This window comes from Nerophis ophidion, linkage group LG01, assembly GCF_033978795.1.
Source record: "Nerophis ophidion isolate RoL-2023_Sa linkage group LG01, RoL_Noph_v1.0, whole genome shotgun sequence".
NCBI lineage: Eukaryota > Metazoa > Chordata > Actinopteri > Syngnathiformes > Syngnathidae > Nerophis > Nerophis ophidion.
In genome coordinates, this window is record NC_084611.1 from 74509973 (window position 1) to 74528582 (window position 18610).

At 39.6% G+C, this 18610-nt stretch overlaps 1 protein-coding gene across 1 annotated transcript in view; it reads right to left on the minus strand.

The window, feature by feature from the left end:
* ntn1a (netrin 1a) overlaps positions 1-6820 on the minus strand; it is a 192630-nt gene extending 185810 nt beyond the window's left edge. The window contains exon 1 of the mRNA XM_061911111.1: positions 5739-6820. Coding sequence (XP_061767095.1) covers positions 5739-6783 — 1045 coding nt within the window. The 5' untranslated portion in view covers positions 6784-6820. The remainder of the gene's footprint in view (positions 1-5738) is intronic.
* Between the last annotated feature and the right edge of the window lie 11790 nt (positions 6821-18610).

Genomic DNA, 18610 nt, shown 5'->3' on the forward strand with positions numbered 1-18610 from the left:
AAACATTAATGTCTTTCTCCATTCGAAAAGGACATATCCCAATCTAAACTTATATAAACACATAAATGTCTGAGCATCGAAGATATTCAATTGTACACAGTGAACCTATCCAAGCAGTGTTCTCTTAAAGCATGGGTGTCAAACTCTGGCCCGCCGTTTAATTTCATTTGGCCCTTGAGGCAATATCAAATTAACATTAGAGCTGGCCCGCCGGTAACACCACATTCACCGCTAATACTCATACTTGCCAACCATTCTCCCGATTTCCACCCAGACAACAATATTGGGAGCATGCCTTAAAGGCACTGTCCTCTACAACATGCCGTCACGTCCTCTTTTCCTCCATATAAACAGCGTGCTGGCCAAGTCACATAATATATGCGGCTTTCACACAACATACTTGGTCAACAGCCATACAGGTCACACTGAGGGTGGCCGTATAAACAACTTTAACATTGTTACAAATATGCGCCACACTGTGAACCCACACCAAACAAGAATGACAAAACACATTTCGGGAGAACACCTGCACCGTAACACAACATAAACACAACAGAACAAATACCCAGAACCCATTGCAACACTAACTCTTCCGGAATGCTACAATATACACCCCCCGCTACCACCAAACCCCGCCCACCTAATTTTTATTTTATTTTCGAATTTATTAGCCTGCGGAAAAAGTTAATGTTGATATTTACCTCAGAAGGCTGCAAATAAAAAAGAGGCATTAATTTTTTAAATTACGTTTTATTTAACGTAACACTGATGTTTTTTCGTTTGTTTTTTGAAAGTTGATTTTGCACTCTTACGTTATATAAGCTCTGCCTGTTCCTTGGGATGAAGCCCGAGTACCCGGAGGGAACCCACGCAGTCACAGGGAGAACATGCAAACTCCTCACTAAAAGATCCCGAGCCCGGGATTGAACCCAGGATTACTCAGGACCTTCGAATTGTGAGGCAGATGCACTAACCCCTGTTCCACCGTGCTGCCCTATTTATAACTTGCTTGTTCAATATTCATTGCAAAACTTGTTTGGGTCCCTATTAAAAGGTTAATTTGTTCAGCCTTGGCCCGCGGCTTTGTTCAGTTTTAAATGTTGGCCCACTCTGTATTTGAGTTTGACACCCCTGTCTTACAGCAAAGTGATTGCTCTATAATAAGAAGAATACAAGACAGAGGTGTTTTTGCGGTGTGTTCAAAGACTGTTGAACAGAATAGGACGCCACAACGTTCGCCAGAAATAATAATTAATATCAATAATAATAGATTTTATGCACGTTTCATGTACAGTAAATAAATCTTAAGGTGCTACATAGAGTACAAGGATTCAAAACAATAAACGCTTGGTGCAAACACAGATACTTTTAATGAAGCATGAAACATGTAAAATACTGGGTTTTCTAATAGTGTGCCCATTTATTTTAGTTTGATAAAATTTTGGTCAAAACATTTCAGTGAGTGTATACTTTTTTACCACATTCACTATACCACATGATCATTTTGGTCACAATAACAGTGATTTAGAATGTTCAAATCGTTAAATCCCTTCTACAATAATATAATAACTAGCGCCATCAAAAATGACGACTTTACTCATGCGACTAATCACAAAAACGACTCCGACTGGTGTGCTCAGTGGTAAATTTCACTCCAAAGTACACCCCGAGTGGACTTTAGATAAAACGGTTCAAACGTTTTTTAGCAAATAAACGTGGTGGATTCAAGTAACACACATTAAAAATTTAATTTTTGTCAAATTACTGGGGTCTTTTTTCAAGTGAATTTTTATACAAGCAACAACCTGTAAATTAATCGTGATTAAAAAAATATAATAATCGTTTGACAGCACTAATGATATAAACACGTTACTTTTCGAGCAACTAATTTATTCAAATGTACACAGTGAACCTATTCAAGCAGTGTTCTCTTAACACAAAGTGATTACTCTTTAATAATAGGAATACAAGTAGATGTTTTTGCGGTGTGTTCAAGGACTGTTGAACAGAATAGGATGACACAAAGTCCACCAGAAATTATTAATATTAATATTAATAGATGTTATATGTTATTCATGTTTCATGTAAATAAATGTTAAGGTGCTACATACAGTACAAGGATTCAAAACAATACAAGTTTAAAGCTAAAACAGATACTTTTAGTGAAGCATGAAACATGCAAAATAGTGGTGTTCTAATGGTGTGCCTATTTTAGTAAAAAAAAAATTCAAATTGGTCAAAACATTTCAGTGAGTGTGTACTTACTGACCATATTCACTATACCGCACCGTGATCATTTTGTTCACGATAACGGTGATTTCGAATTTTGTAATCGGTAAACCCCCACTACAATAATATAATAACTTGGGCTGTCAAAAATGACGACTTTACTCGTGCGACAAATCACAAAAACAACTCCGACTGGTGTGCCCAGTGGTAAATTTCACTCCAAAGCACACCCCGAGTGGACTTTAGATGAAACGGTTTGCACGTTTTTTAGCAAATAAACGTGGTGGATTCAAGTAACACACATTAAAAATGTAATTTTTGTCAAATTACTGGGGTCTTTTTTCAAGTGAATTTTTATACAAGCAACAACCTGTAAATTCATCATCATCATCATCATCATCATCATCATCATCATCAGCCGTTGACAGTCCACTGCTGGACGAAAGCCTCAGCATGTTTCTGCTACTTGGCGTACTTTTCATGCTGGTTATTAGCCTACACCTTCCACGCTGGCTTGGTGCGGGTTGGAAGGGGTATTTTATATCAGAGATCCTTCTCCTAGACTAATTGCCTTACTGGGCTGTTGAACTTAGTCTGTCCTGTTTGTTGTCCGCGCCCCATTTACCCAGGGACCCGCTCAGCTTTATGGTGCTGACTGCCCGCCAGTCACAAGAGAAGGTGCAAACGGTTCTTTGTGTGCATTTTATAGACGTTAGTTGGGACTCACCCACACACAACCTCCCATCTCAAGCCTGCATGTAGTTTAACGTCATACCCAGGACACTGACACCTGTAAATGACTCTTGATTAAAAAAATATAATAATCGTTTGACAGCACTAATGATATAAACACATTACTTTTTAGATGAAACGGTTTGCACAATTTTACCAAATAAACATGGTGGATTCAAGTTACATAAAAAATGTAACTTGTGTCAAAAATAATCACGTCACGTCAGTATGTTGGTAATGACTGAATTAATTAAATACATGTTACAGAACTGTTGTATTACTCATTCACGGATGTCATTTTGTTATTTTGCTGTAAGTAGAGTCAGTATATGAATGTATGCATTTGTGGGCGCTCTGACGTGGGAAAGGGGTAGGATTAAATAAGCTTTGCTTCTTCCTACTCCTTTTCGGACATGATGCGATGTAAGGTGATATGAAACTGTGTGATGTATTGTGTTGTAAATGTGCTCATGTTCGAAATAAACTATGAAAAGAAAGAAATAAACATTGGGGTCTTTTTTAAGTGAATTTAAATTATGCAAGTAATTTATCATGATTAAAAACAGGACTAATTACAACATAAGTGCAATGAACAGTGCGATACATTTTCCTAACATGGTCACTACTGCATAGTTTCTCGTTATATTCTTATTTTTACTGTTATATTTGTATTCCTATCGTTGCTTTTTTATTTTTATTCTTGTTTTTATATTTTATATTTTATTTCCATTGATACCCCCATTATTGACTTTTTACTTTTTAAATGTGATCTCAATTCTGTACACTGCTGCTGGAATTTCAATTTTCCCAAAGGAATCAATAAAGTAATATCTATAAAAATAAGGTGAAAACTAACCTGTTTCTTTAAAAAGTACTATTAAACGTTGCATTGAAAAATATCAAAGTTGTTGCTGGTATATTTCTTCAGTTAAAAAATAGTTTGGACATCCCAGATTGGGGCGGTATATCTCGGTTGGTAGAGCGGCCGTGCCAGCAACTTGAGGGTTGTATGTTTGATCCCCGCTTGCACCATCCTAGTCACTACCGTTGTGTCCTTGGGCAATACACTTTACCCACCTGCTCCCAGTAGCACCCACACTGGTTTAAATGTAAAAATTAGATATTGTGTTTCACTATGTAAAGCAATTTGAGAAAAGCGCTATATAAATATACTTCACTTTTTAAATTTGATCTCAATTCTGTACACTGCTGCTGGAATTTCAATTTTCCTGATGGAACTCTCCTGAAAGAATCAATAAAGTACTCTCTACTGCAGGGGCGCCGAAAAGGGGGGGGGGGGGGGGGGGGTAAAGGAGACGGATTCTAGGGGCCCATGATGGAGGGGGGCCCAGAAAGGCCCCTAATGATGATGAAATTATATGAAATTATGTGTTGGGGGCCCTGTAAAGACTCTTTTCACGGGGCCCAAAATCCCTAGCGGCGCCCCTGATCTAGTGTTTCCCACAGGTCAGGCATCTATTTGTGGTGGTGTGGTCGGGCGGCGGCGGCGATGACCAAAAAGAACCCGGAGTTGGAATATAATTACAACACTTTATGTACGTATTTAAATACATATATATATAATATTTACATATTTATATAATATGTAACTACAAGCTCCATTCAAAGAGTCCCATTGCTTTTATGAGCGATCAAGTGAGTCAAAAGCCGGAAAAAATAAATAAATAAATATATATATATATATATATATATATATATATATATATATATATATATATATATATATATATATATATATACAGTATATTAGGGCTGTGAATCTGGGTGTCCCACGATTCAATTCAATATCGATTCTTGGGGTCATGATTCGATAATATATCGATTTTTTCGATTCGATTCAAAAACGATATTTTTCCGATTCAAAACGATTCTGTATTCATTCAACACATATGATTTCAGCAGGATCTACCCCAGTCTGCTGACAAGCTAGCAGAGTAGTAGATTTAAAAAAAAAAAAAGCTTTTATAATTGTAAAGGACAACGTTTTATCAACTGATTGTAATGATGTAAAATTGTTTTAACTATTAAACGAACCAAAAATATGACTTATTTTATCTTTGTGAAAACATTGGACACAGTGTGTTGTCAAGCTTATGAGATGCGATGCAAGAGTAAGCCACTGTGACACTATTGTTCTTTTTTTTTAATTTTTATAAATGTCTAGTGATAATGTCAATGAGGGATTTTTAATCACTGCTATGCTGAAATTATAATTAATATTGATACTGTTGTTGATAATATTCATTTTTGTTTCACTACTTTTGGTTTGTTCTGTGTCGTGTTTGTGTCTCCTCTCAATTGCTCTGTTTATTGCAGTTCTGAGTGTTGCTGGGTCAGGTTTGGTTTTGGAATTGGATTGCATTGTTATGGTATTGCTGTGTAGTGGTTTGTTGGATTGATAAAAATATATATATATTTTTTTTTTTTTTAATTAAAAAGAAAAAAAAATGATTTTTTAAAAATTCGAATCGATTTTCTCCCACACACCCTTAATATATATATATATTTATTTTTTTATTTTTATTTTTTTATTTTTTTATTTGTGGCGGGCCGCCACTAATAAATGAATGTGCGGGAAACCCTGCTATCTATAAAAATAAGGGGAAAAGTAACCTGTTTCTTTCAAAAGTAATATTAAACGTTGCATTGAAAAATGTCAAAGTTGTTGCTGGTATATTTTTCAGTAAAAAAAAAAAAAAAAGTTTGGACAGCCCAGGTTGAGTACTTCCAGGGGGGGTCCAAGCCCAGGCACTCACCCACACACTCGTTGGCCTCCCGGGCAGTGGCTCTCTGCCACGGCCGGTCATAGTGGAAGGGCTTGCACCTGTCACACTCCGGCCCGGCCGTGTTGTGCTTGCACTCGCACACCAGCTCCCCGTCGCGGTCCTTGACGCAGCGCGACGCGTGTCCGTTGCACTTGCAGCGGCCGCCCACCTGCAGGTCGGACACGGCGTAAAAGTAGGAGTCCCGGGCCAGCTCCGAGTCGTCCTCGTTCTCGTCGCCGAACGTGTGCAGCCGCCCGAACGTCACCCGGATATCGGTGGCCGTCACCCAGTCCTGCAGCACCGGGGAGTTGTCGAAGTCGTGCGCGGAGGGTCGCGCGTCCAGCGTGCTGAAGGCGATCAGGCCGCCGCTCAGCGGGAACATGTCGGTGTGCGAGTCCGTGCAGATGGCCTCCTGCTCGTTCTGCTTGGTGATGGCGGCCCGGTTGGGCTTGTTGTACATCTTCCGGCACTGGGTCGAGTAGAACTGGAAGGGCACCCACGTCTTGCCGTAGTCCATGGATTTGAAGATGACCATGGATTCCGGTCTGGGCGAGCAGAACTGGAGGCTGACGTAGGTCACCTCGAACTTCTTGCCCAGGGACAGAGTCAGGGTGACGTTCTGCGGGGACTGGATAAAGTTCTCCGAGCGCCAGCACGTTAGGTTGTGCGGGTTGTTGAGGTCGGTGAGGTACGCCGGAGGGTGCGACCTTTTGGGGTCGGCCGCGTCGCAGGTGTGACAGTTCCGCGTCCGCTCGTCCACTTTGTCCGCCGAGCTCAGCACGCAGTAGCGGCCGGGGGTCCGCCCGCAGGTGCTGGACACCCTCACCTCCTGGCCGAAGGCCGAGTTGACGAAGTCCGGGATGCATCGGCGCGGGTGGCCGTGCTCGTCGTAGCAGGGGTCCGGGGGTGAGGTCTGGGCGGCGAAAAGAGCCACACCGCCGCCGCCGCCACCACCACCGTAGCCTCCCGCCGTGCTCCGCCGCGACAGCGAGGCGGCCAGAAGCACCGTGAGCGCAGCGTTCAGAGCCCGGAACATGTTCGGTACGCGTCGGTCCAAAAAGTGTCCGCCGTAGTGGTGCTGCTGGTGGGAGAGGATGTGAGTGTAGAGAGAGAGAGAGAGAGAGAGAGAGGAGGAGAGAAAGTTAGTGATGGCAATTAAGTCACATGCACACATGCGCTGATCTGCGCAGGGCCGCCCCTGGATTTATTGTGGCCTTGAGCAGAGCCCACCCATTACAAATGTGTTGACACTTTTTTATTCATGTGAATAAACGTTTTTTTTTTGTTGTTTGTTTTTTTGTTTTTATAAAACTCGAATCCATCCATTTTTCTACCGTTTATCAGTTTGAAAATCAAATATGTTGTCTTTGTAGCATATTCAATTGAATATGGGTTGAAAATGATTTGCAAATCATTGTATTGCGTTTTTATTTTCATCTAACACCTCAGTAGAAGTATTTAAGTCTCACCTTAAAACTCATTCGTATACACTAGCCCAGGGGTAGGGAACCTATGGCTCGGGAGCCAGATGTGGCTCTTTTGATGACTGCATCCGACTCTCAGGTAAATTTGAGCTGACTCTGCTTAACACGATAAATAATGAATAATTCCACTTGTAATCAGTGTTAAAAATGATGTTCAAAATATAAAACATCCTCGTGCATTTTTAATCGATCCATCCGTTTTCTACCGCACCTGTTCAAGAAGCTGCGTTGATGGTAAGAAGTTATTTATTTATTATTGGTTAGTGTGGGGCTTGCCCTCCTGGGGGTTCTTCAAACCACCAAGAACCGACATGAGACCCTGTTTCAGGGTTACAGTATTGTTTAATTTTTCAGTAAGTCTCTCAATTGCTTTCCAGCAATTGTCTTTTTCTCTTTCGTTCTGGCTCCTGCACCAACCCCGTCTCTCCTCCTGGCTGCTGCTTATAACATAGCGACAGGTGACTAGGTAACAAGGCCCAGGTGGGTCGTCTACGCACCTTTCACTGATTTCGAGGCCGGTCCTGGCAACACCCCGCTTCGCTGCAGGCCCGCAGGCCACGCCCTCTCAACAGTTAGCTTCAGAATAACAATGTTACTACAAAGAATAAGAGACCTATTATACTCTAAAAATGCACGCGTTTAGTTGTGTTAAGGGTTAAACAAATATTTTACGACTCTTACGGAAATACATTTGAAAATATTTGGCTTCTTGGCTCTCTCAGCCAAAAAGATTCCCGACCACTGCTCTAGCCTTTAAATAGACTCCCTTTTTAGACCAGTTGATCTGCCGTTTCTTTTGTTTTTCTCCAATGTCCCACTCTCCCTTGTGGAGGGGGTCCGGTCCGATCCGGTGGCCATGTACTGCTTGCCTGTGTATCGGCTGGGGACATCTCTGTGCTGCTGATCCGCCTCCGCTTGGGTTGGTTTCCTGCTGGCTCAGCTGTGAACGGGACTCTCGCTGCTGTGTTGGATCCCCTTTGGACTGGACTCTCGCGGCTGTGTTGGATCCATTATGGATTGAACTTTCACAGTATCATGTTAGACCAGCTCGACATCCATTGCTTTCGTCCTCTCCAAGGTTCTCATAGTCATCATTGTCACCGACGTCCCACTGGGTGTGAGTTTTCCTTGCCCTTATGTGGGCCTACCGAGGATGTCGTGGTGGTTTGTGCAGCCCTTTGAGACACTAGTGATTTAGGGCTATATAAGTAAACATTGATTGATTGATTGATAACACAATTTCCCTACTAATGGAGACGGGGTTTGTATATATCCATCCAGCCATCCAGTTTCCTACCGCTTATTCCCTTTGGGGTCGAGTGGGGCTACAATCAGGCAGAAGGCGCTAAAACTTGAATCTTTCAACAAAAATATTAAATTTAACATTATTAAAACAGGGCATAACTTTTATGGACAGAACTTCTAGGCCAGTGGTTCTTAAGCTTGTTGGAGGTACCGAACCCCACCAGTTCCATATGTGCAATCACTGAACCGTTCTTTAGTGAAATTTTTTTTAATATTATTTTTTTTTAAAAAATCAAATTCAAGTCAAATTGTATGTTTTTGGTAAAACTTTAGTATGGAGAACATATTTTAAGTAACGAAGACTTAATTTAGAGTTATTTGGACACTAGGGGAACATATTTTAAGTAATAAAGACTTAATTTAGAGTTACTTGGTTAGGGTTCGAGGGTTAGGGTTATAATAAGGCCATGACGAATAAGGCATTAATAATTAATTAATAATGACGATGGCCACGGACGATGGCGTGGAACACCGCAGAGGCCACCACAGTGGATATGTTTCTTTTACTTTTTATTCATAGCTGTATGTAGAAGTGTCTGGTTGTATCTGCTGCTTTAATGTCTTTATTGTCCTCTGTGTTCTTTGATGTTTGACGTTTCCCTCTTACACACATGTAAGAGGGATGTGTACTATGGCTATGAGTTGTGGTTTTTTCCCCTTGGCCTCAGTCTGCACCCCCTCTCCAGGGCCCAGGTTAAGACCGATTTTTTTGTTTTTTATTTAAATATTCTATTTTTTTCTCCCATCCCCCCCCCCTGTTTACCTGTATCTCATCTTTTTTGTAAGGAGCGCTGGAAGCTGGCAGACCCGTCAGCGATCCTGTTCTGTCTCCCTGTAATGTTTGTCTGATCTTGAATGGGATTGTGCTGAAAATTTTAATTTTCCTGAAGGGACTCTCCTGATGGAATAAATAAAGTACTATCTAATCTAATCTAATCTAGTCTAAAACTCGAATCCATCCATCCATCCATTTTCTACCTACCGCTTATTCCCTTTGGGCTCGAGTGGGGCGGTGGTTTCTACCTCAGCTACAAATCGGGCAGAATGCGAAGTACACCCTGGACAAGTCGCTAAAACTTTAATCTTTCAACAAAAATATTAAATTTAACATGATTAAAACAGGGCATACTTTTATGGACAGAACTTCTAGGCCAGTGGTTCTTAAGCTTGTTGGAGGTACCGAACCCCACCAGTTCCATATGTGCAATCACCGAACCATTCTTTAGTGAAAAAGAAAATGTTTTTTTTTTTTTTATCAAACTCAAGTCAAATCATATGTTTTTAATAACACTATAGTATGGAGGACATATTTTAAGTAACGACGACTTAATTGAGAGTTATTTGGACACTAAGGGAACATATTCTAAGTAATAAAGACTTAATTTAGAGTTACTTGGTTAGGGTTAGGGTCAGGGTTAGAGGGTTAGGGTTATAATAAGGCCATACCGAATAAGGCATTAATAATTACTTAATAATGACTAATTAAGAGCCAATATGATACTCATTTGCATGTTAATAAGCAACTAATTAATAGTGAATATGTTCCCCATACTTGAGTATTACCCTGTTTTATTTTACTGGTGCACAAAATGAACCGTGCATGAACATCACCTTGTTCAAACAACAAAACCGACACAGTGCATAAACTCACAACAAATTACACACCTGCAAATCAGTCAGCTGTTGCCGTATCCGTAATACGCCGACAGGGAGAAGTTTGTATTTACACGATGAGTCGGGTGTGTCTTGACCTTCGCCGAACCCCTAAGGCCGACTCACCGAACCCCTAGGGTTCGATCGAACCCAGGTTAAGAACCACTGTTCTAGGCGCAGTCAAGGCGTTGAGGGGTTCCGGTATGGTGGCCCCGGGATTAGGTCTCTGCTTTTTGCAGATGATGTGGTCCTGTTGGCTTTATCTGGCCTGAAAAGGGTGGAGTGCCATCTCCGGGTTGGGGAGGAGACCCTGCCCCAAGTGGAGGAGTTCAAGTACCTAGGAGTCTTGTTCACGAGTGAGGGAAGAGTGGATCGTGAGATCGACAGGCGGATCCGTGCGGCGTCTTCAGTAATGCGGTCATTGTACCGATCCGTTGTGGTGAAGAAGGAGCTGAGCCGGACGGCAAAGCTCTTAATATACCGGTCGATCTACGTTCCCATCCTCACCTATGGTCATGAGCTTTGGGTCTTGACCGAAAGGATAAGATCACGGGTACAAGCGGCCGAAATGAGTTTCCTCTGCCGGGTGGCGGGACTCTGCCTTAGAGATAGGGTGAGGAGCTCTGCCATCCGGGAGGAATTCAAAGTAAAGCCGCTGCTCCTCCACATCGAGAGGAGCCAGATGAGGTGGTTCGGGCATCTGGTCAGGATGACACCCGAACACCTCCCTAGTGAGGTTTTTAGGGCTCGTTCGACCTATAGAAGGCCACGGGGAAGACCCAGGACACGTTGGGAAGACTATGTCTCCCGGCTGGCCTGGGAACGCCTCGGGATCCCCCGGGAAGAGCTAGACGAAATGGCTGGGGAGAGGGAAGTCTGGGCTTCCCTGCTTAGGCTGCTGCCCCCGCAACCCTACCTCGGATAAGCGGAAGAAGATGGATGGATGGATGGATGGATTATTAAAACAGGGCTTCACGGTGGGAGAGGGGTTAGTGCGTCTGCCTCATAATACGAAGGTCCTGAGTAGTCCCGGGTTCAATCCCAGGCTCGGGATCTTTCTGTGTGGAGTTTGCATGTTCTTCCTGTGACTGCGTGGGTTCCCTCCGGGTACTCCAGCTTCCTCCCACTTCCAAAAACATGCACCTGGGGATAGGTTGATTGGCAACACTAAATTGGCCCTAGTGTGTGAATGTGAGTGTGAATGTTGTCTGTCTATGTAAATACTCCCAGGGTATTTAAGTTATCCTGTTTGTTATGGAAAATAAATATAATCTACATACAAATCTCTGAGCCACAATCATAACATCCGAGGTAACAGCAGAAACATTTTTTTTTATCAGGGATCTTATGTTTAAAAAACCTATATTATAGGTAGTGGGCTGTTTTAGGGAATTTTTGATCAAATTATCCGTAGTAGCAATATTAATAATGTTGTGTTTATTCTGCGTAGTGCACTTAAAATAATTATGACCATATCTAGGAATTGATATGATGGGAATTTTACGATTGTTTGCTTGGTGCTTTGGTAAACTGAACGCATATACATGGTACTATATTGTGATGTTATGAGCCAGGGGAAAAAAGAACTACCCTACCCAGCATGCAACAGGAGTGACGAGCATGCACGGTAGCCCGGTATAGGTTGTGTTGCCATGACGGCATCTTGTATGTTGTGATATGCACGCTCTGAAAGTAAACGTTAAGAACTCAGCCAACACTCCTCGTCTGCATTATTGATAAATAGACAGACAACACATATACTCCGCTGCTTCACAGGCCGCTGGATGTAGCCGGCAAAGTATTCCCATGCTAGCTAGCCGGTCTAGCAAGCACGCGTCATTCAGTCCAAAACGGCCCGATCTATCCACATTCAGAATTGTCTGGCGGTCGTAAGTGATCCCGGAGTGACCACGCTGTAAGCCAGCCATGAAATTTGCAGAATTGTCCGGTATTTTTGCCAAATGTTCCATCTTTACCAAGAGCCCCTCGACGCTAAAGCCCATCCGGGCGACGCCATCGTTAACAAAATAAAAGCATGTAAACAACATACGCAAATGTGCGATAAAATAATTGTCGGCGTTAATAGATTGATGAGTTAACTCGTAATTAACGCATTAATTTGCCCACCCCTAATTTATATATATACATATATATCTATATATATATATATATAGATATGTATGTATATATACATGCATATATATATAATAAAGTACTATCTATCTATATATACATATATATCTATATCTATATACATATATATATATATGTATATAGATATAAAAATGTTTATGGATATATATGTATGTATATATACATGCATATATATATCTATATATATCTATATATCTATATATATATATATATATATGTATATATATACATATATATATATATATATATGTATATATATAAATATATATATCCATCCATCCATTTTCTAGTGCTTATTCCCTTTGGGGTCGCGGGGGGTGCAGGTGCCTATCTCAGCTACAATCGGGCGGAAGGCGGAGTACACCCTGGACAAGTCGCGACCTCATATATGTATATATATATATATATATATATATATATATATATATATATATATATATAGATATATATATATATATATATGTATATATATATATATATATATATATGTATATATATATATGTATATATATATGTGTGTGTGTGTAACAGGGTCAATTACGTCTCTTAAATAATGTATTTTATAATGTATTATTTTTATAATTACACAAAATATGTAAGTTACATGTAAATACCTGAATATTGTTTGATGTTTTGTCAATGTGGAACACTTGTCTCATTGTCCCTCCTACTGTGACACATGTCTTTTTATATGCGTTGGACACGCCTTCCAACTTCCCTTTTGTCTACGATAACGGGAGAGGTAGGCGTCCATGCGACGACAGAAAATGTATTGTCTTGTTAAGCACTGTCATTCATTTTCTTGTTCATTATTATATTTGTGTAGGGGCTCGACGATGGCAAAAAGTTATTGACGACAGTTGTATTATGTGTATTATCAGTAAAGTGCATCTGAGCAGCAACCCATGGTGTCTGTCATGTTCCATAAAATCCACACAACGCAGAGGAAAAGGTTACCGGTTTTATATATATATATATATATATATATATATATATATATATATATATATATATATATATATATATATATATATATATATATATAATATAATTTTTATTTTTTTCCATCCATCCTTTCGTTTTCTACCGCTTGTCGGGGAGCGCTGCAGCCTATCTCTGCTGCACACGTGCCAAAGGTGTGGTACAAATCGCCACCTTGTTAATAATAAATTCCACATTATTAAAACATTCATTTTTCAATTGCCCCAGCCTTACTTCAACTGTGATTCAATCCCAGTGCCACTTTTTCGAGAGACGAGCATTAACGGTGTGCGCCACTAAGAGTATACACTAGGGCTGTGAATCTTTGGGTGTCCCACGATTCGATTCAATATCGATTCTTGGTGTCACGATTCGATAATATATCGATTTTTTTCGATTCGATTCAATTCTCGATTCAAAAACGATACTTTTCCGATTCAAAACGATTCTGTATTCATTCAATACATAGGATTTCAGCAGGATCTACCCCAGTCTGCTGACATGCTAGCAGAGTAGTAGATTTAAAAAAAAAAAGCTTTTATAATATTAAAGGACAATGTTTTATCAACTGATTGCAATAATGTAAATTTGTTTGAACTATTAAACGAACCAAAAACATGACTTATTTTATCTTTGTGAAAACATTGGACACAGTGTGTTGTCAAGCTTTTGAGATGCGATGCAAGTGTAAGCCACTGTGACACTATTGTTCGTTTTTTTTATTTTTATAAATGTCTAATGATAATGTCAATGAGGGATTTTTAATCACTGCCATGTTGAAATTATAATTAATATTGATACTGTTGTTGATAATACTCATTTTTGTTTCACTACTTTTGGTTTGTTCTGTGTCGTGTTTGTGTCTCCTCTCAATTGCTCTGTTTATTGCAGTTCTGAGTGTTGCTGGGTCAGGTTTGGTTTTGGAATTGGATTGCATGGTTATGGTATTGCTGTGTAGTGGTTTGTCGGATCGATTTTTTCCCACACCCCTAGTATACACCCTAAAAAATGACGGTAAAAACTACGGCAAAATGGCAACAGTAAAACACCATTCATCCATCCATCCATTTTCTACCGCTTGTCCCATTCGGGGTCGCGGGGGTGGGGGGGGGTCGCTGGAGCCTATCTCAGCTGCATTCGGGCAGAAGGCGGCGTACACCCTGGACAAGTCGCCACCTCATCACAGGGCGTCAAACACCATAAAATCAAAAATAGTTTGTCCCAGTAATAGATGCAGTGGATTCCTGTAAAAATTGAAAAACAGTAGATAACCTAAATTACTATGGAAGTTGGGAGTGTGGCCGTACCAGCAACCTGAGGGTTCTCGGTTCGATCCCCAGGTTCTACCAACCTAGTCATGTCCGTTGTGTCCTTGAGCAAGACACTTCATAGGTTGTGGTTAGGTATTTGCTTGGCAGCTCCCGCCATTAGTGTGTGAATGTGTGTGTTAATGTGGAAATAGTGTCAAAGTGCTCTGAGTATCTTGAAGGTAGAAAAGCACTATACAAGTATAACCCATTTACCATTTACCATGTATACACTGTAAAAAAACAAACACACAGTAAAATACTGGCAGCTGTGATTGTCAGTAATTCACTGTAAAATACAGTCACCATGCACAGGACATAGGTTGATGTTAAATCTGTTATCTTAAAGTTGATAACTGTTTTTGCATATGGTATATATGAAAGAAACCTGCTATATTGTTTACCTGTTTACAAAGAAACGATATTATTTACGGTAAAATACTTGCAGCTGTGGATACCAGGAATTCACCGTAAAACAGATTAGAGCCAATTTTAGTTTTGCTAATCCCCCTACTAGGTGCATGTTTTTTGGGGGAAAAAAGCAAGCCTTACATGCTCCTTGTCTGTAAAATAGACGGTTGCAACGAGTTCCAGTTACGGAACTATTTTTAATAGCTCACTTGAAGGAACATGTTGTGAGTTGTCCAGTGAAAAGTTGTACAAATACTTTCAAGTTGAAATCCTTATGTACGGCTTGCATGTCTCAGAAAGACAGGTATCTTGCAGATTCGCTTGTACCTACAGTGAAAAGGTCCTGGGTTCGATTCCCAGGCTAGGGGTCTTTCTGTGAGGAGTTAGCATGTGACTGGGTGGACCCTCCCACCTCCAAAGACATGCGCCTGAGGATATGCGGATTGGCAGCACTAAAAGTGTCTGTAATTTGTTTTACAGTGAAGTTTATTGTAAAAATGTTAACAATACATCGGGTTTCTTTTCATAGTAATTTACCGTAAGCAAAAAACAGTTATCAACTGTAAAATTAACAGATTTGACATCAACATACCATAATGTTCTAAACATTGTGACTATATTTTTGAGGTGATTTCCTGGCAACCCCAGCTGTAGGTATTTTACCGTAAATTTGACTGATTTTTAATTTTTTTTTTTTTTTTTTTTACAGTGTAGGGCAGTGGTTTCTCAACCTTTTTTCAGTGATGTACCCCCTGTGAACATTTGTTTAATTCAAGTACCCCCTAATCAGAGCAAAGCATTTTTGGTTGAAAAAGATAAAGAAGTAAAATACAGCACTATGTCATCAGTTTTGGATTTATTAAATTGTATAACAGTGCAAAATATTACTCATTTGCAGTGGTCTTTCTTGAACTATTTGGTAAAAAAGATGCAAAAATAACTAAAAACTTGTTGAAAACATTTATTCACAAAAAAATAAATCTTTAACATCAATATTTATGGAACATGTCCACAAAAATCAAGCTGTCAACACTGAATATTGCATTGTTGCATTTCTTTTCACAGTTTATGAACTTACATTCATATTTTGTTGAAGTATTATTCAATAAATATATTTATAAAGGACTTTTGAATTGTTGCTATTTTTAGGATATTTAAAAAAAATCTCACGTACCCCTTGGCATACCTTCAAGTACCCCCATTTGAGAACCACTGGTATAGAGTATTATAGGGATAGAGAAAAATATCATCATATTCTGATCAGCGACAGAGCAGTAAGTAGCCAGGAAATACGTTTGCGGTGAAATCAAGTGTCATGTCATTTAATAATTGCCCTTTTACATGTACTTACTTCGGAGGGCCTACCGATATAACAAGGGGCGGCTCTGCACACATGAACTGTTCTGTGCACTGTTCTGGCTAAATTAGGCCCAATTGCAGTTTTTTTTTCACACTATTTTATTTATTTGAAACAACATCTATACTAAAAAAAAAAAAATCTAACTTAAATTTAAAGCATGTTTTTTTCCCAAAAAATTGATATATTTTTTATTTTTCGCAAAATAAATTTTGCAGCATTAAAATAAAACTTAAATATCTTACAAACCAGGTATTTGAATCCTGCACGTCTGCTTATAAGCATAACACTCATGTTATGCTCTTGTGGACTGTGTGACTTTCTGGAGACAGATTACTGGGCGATATATTGTCCCACAAATCTGTTCTCAAAAAGGATATTACTGTAATGTATTAACAATGCAAGCTTTTAATAATCCTCATTAGTATTTTTACCAAGAACAGTTTTTTTGTTGAATCACTGTATTGTGCTTCTTAATGTTAACATGCTATTATAGTATAAAGGCCATGTTGTATTTGATCATTCTTTGTTAAAAACTCATTCCTGTTACTTTGAGTCCTGTTACTCAAATGAGTCGTCTTGAAATTACATGAAAAGGCTGCTTAGGTTGTGGCAATACATATTTTGAGTATTTCAATATGTGTATTATCAGTTTTTTGTCATTGTCTGTGGGCTGGATCATGTTTTTGTTATTTTCTGTTTTAGTTTCCATGGCCACTTATTAGTTTCATCTGCCTCTGGTGTTCGGGACACGCACCTGCTCTAATCAAGAGACGTTGATTTAAGCCTGTCTTTGTCAGTCAGTCTGCCTCGCGTCATTAGGAGTGTCATGTTTGTTTCCTGCGATATCATAGTTCATGTTGCTCGTTTTCATGACCGATTCCATAGTTAATGCTATTTATTTCATGCCACAGTTTAGTGAGGTTTTCATGTCCATAGTTTTATGTTTCATGTCGTAAGTTTTTGCCTTAGCTTCCGCGTGCGATAAGCACGCTTGCCTTCAGGTTGTTTTATATTTTGTACTTCGTTGAGTGTTAGTTGAATAATTAAATATTTTCCTACCGGCCAGCCTTGTCCGGAATAGTCCGATTGCATCCCGGGAGACCAAACCTCGCAGTAAGCTGCGACCCCCCCCCCCCCCCAACCCCCTGTTATGACATTTTTGAGCTGAAAAAGACTGACATTTAAGTTTATTTATAACAAATAATCGTTGAAAGTGATTGTAATCATAATAAAACAAAGTAGACAAACTTATTTGTAAACAATGTAAAGATCAATTTATACGTCAATATTAGACATTGTACAAAACCCAAAACCAGTGAAGTTGGCATGTTGTGTAAATCATAAATAAAAACAAAATACAATGATTTGCAAATCTTTTTCAACCTACATTCAATTGAATAGACTGCAAAGACAAGATACTTAACGTTCAAACTGGAAAACTTTGTTATTTTTTGCAGATATTAGCTCATTTGGAATTTGATGCTTGCAACATGTTTCAAAAAAGCTGATTTGGAACAGGCGGGTGCCAGGATTGGGTATAAAAGCAGCTTCCATTAAATGCTCAGTGATTCACAAACAAAGATGGGGCGAGGGTCACCACTTCAGAACAGTTTAAGAAAAACATTTCTCAACGAGCTATTGCGAGGAATTTCTCCATTTACGGTCCGTGATATCATCAACAAGTTAAGAGAACCTGGAGAAATCCCTGCACGCAAGCGATGATATTACGGACCTTCGATCTTTCATGCGGTACTGCATCAAAAAGCGACATCGGTATGTAAAGGATATCACCAAATGGGCTCAGGAACACTTCATAAAACCACTTTCAGTAACTACTGTTGGTTGCTACATCTGTAAGTGTAAGTTAAAACTCGACTATGCAAAACCTAAGCCATTCATCAACAACACCCAGACACGCTGCCAGCTCGGCTGGGCCCAAGCTTCTAAGTTAATGATTATTTGCAAAAAAAAAAGTTACGTTTCTCAGTCCGAACATTAAATATCTTGTCTTTGCTGCAATCAATTAAATTGAATATAAGTTGAAAAGGATTTGCAAATCATTGTATTCTGTTTTTATTCACGATTTACACAACGTTGCTTGTTCCCAATTAGCCCGTTCATCTGTGGGATGTTCCAAATAAGTTTTTGATGAGCATTCCTCAACTTTCTATTGTGCTTGTTTTTTTTAAACATGATGCAGCCATCAAA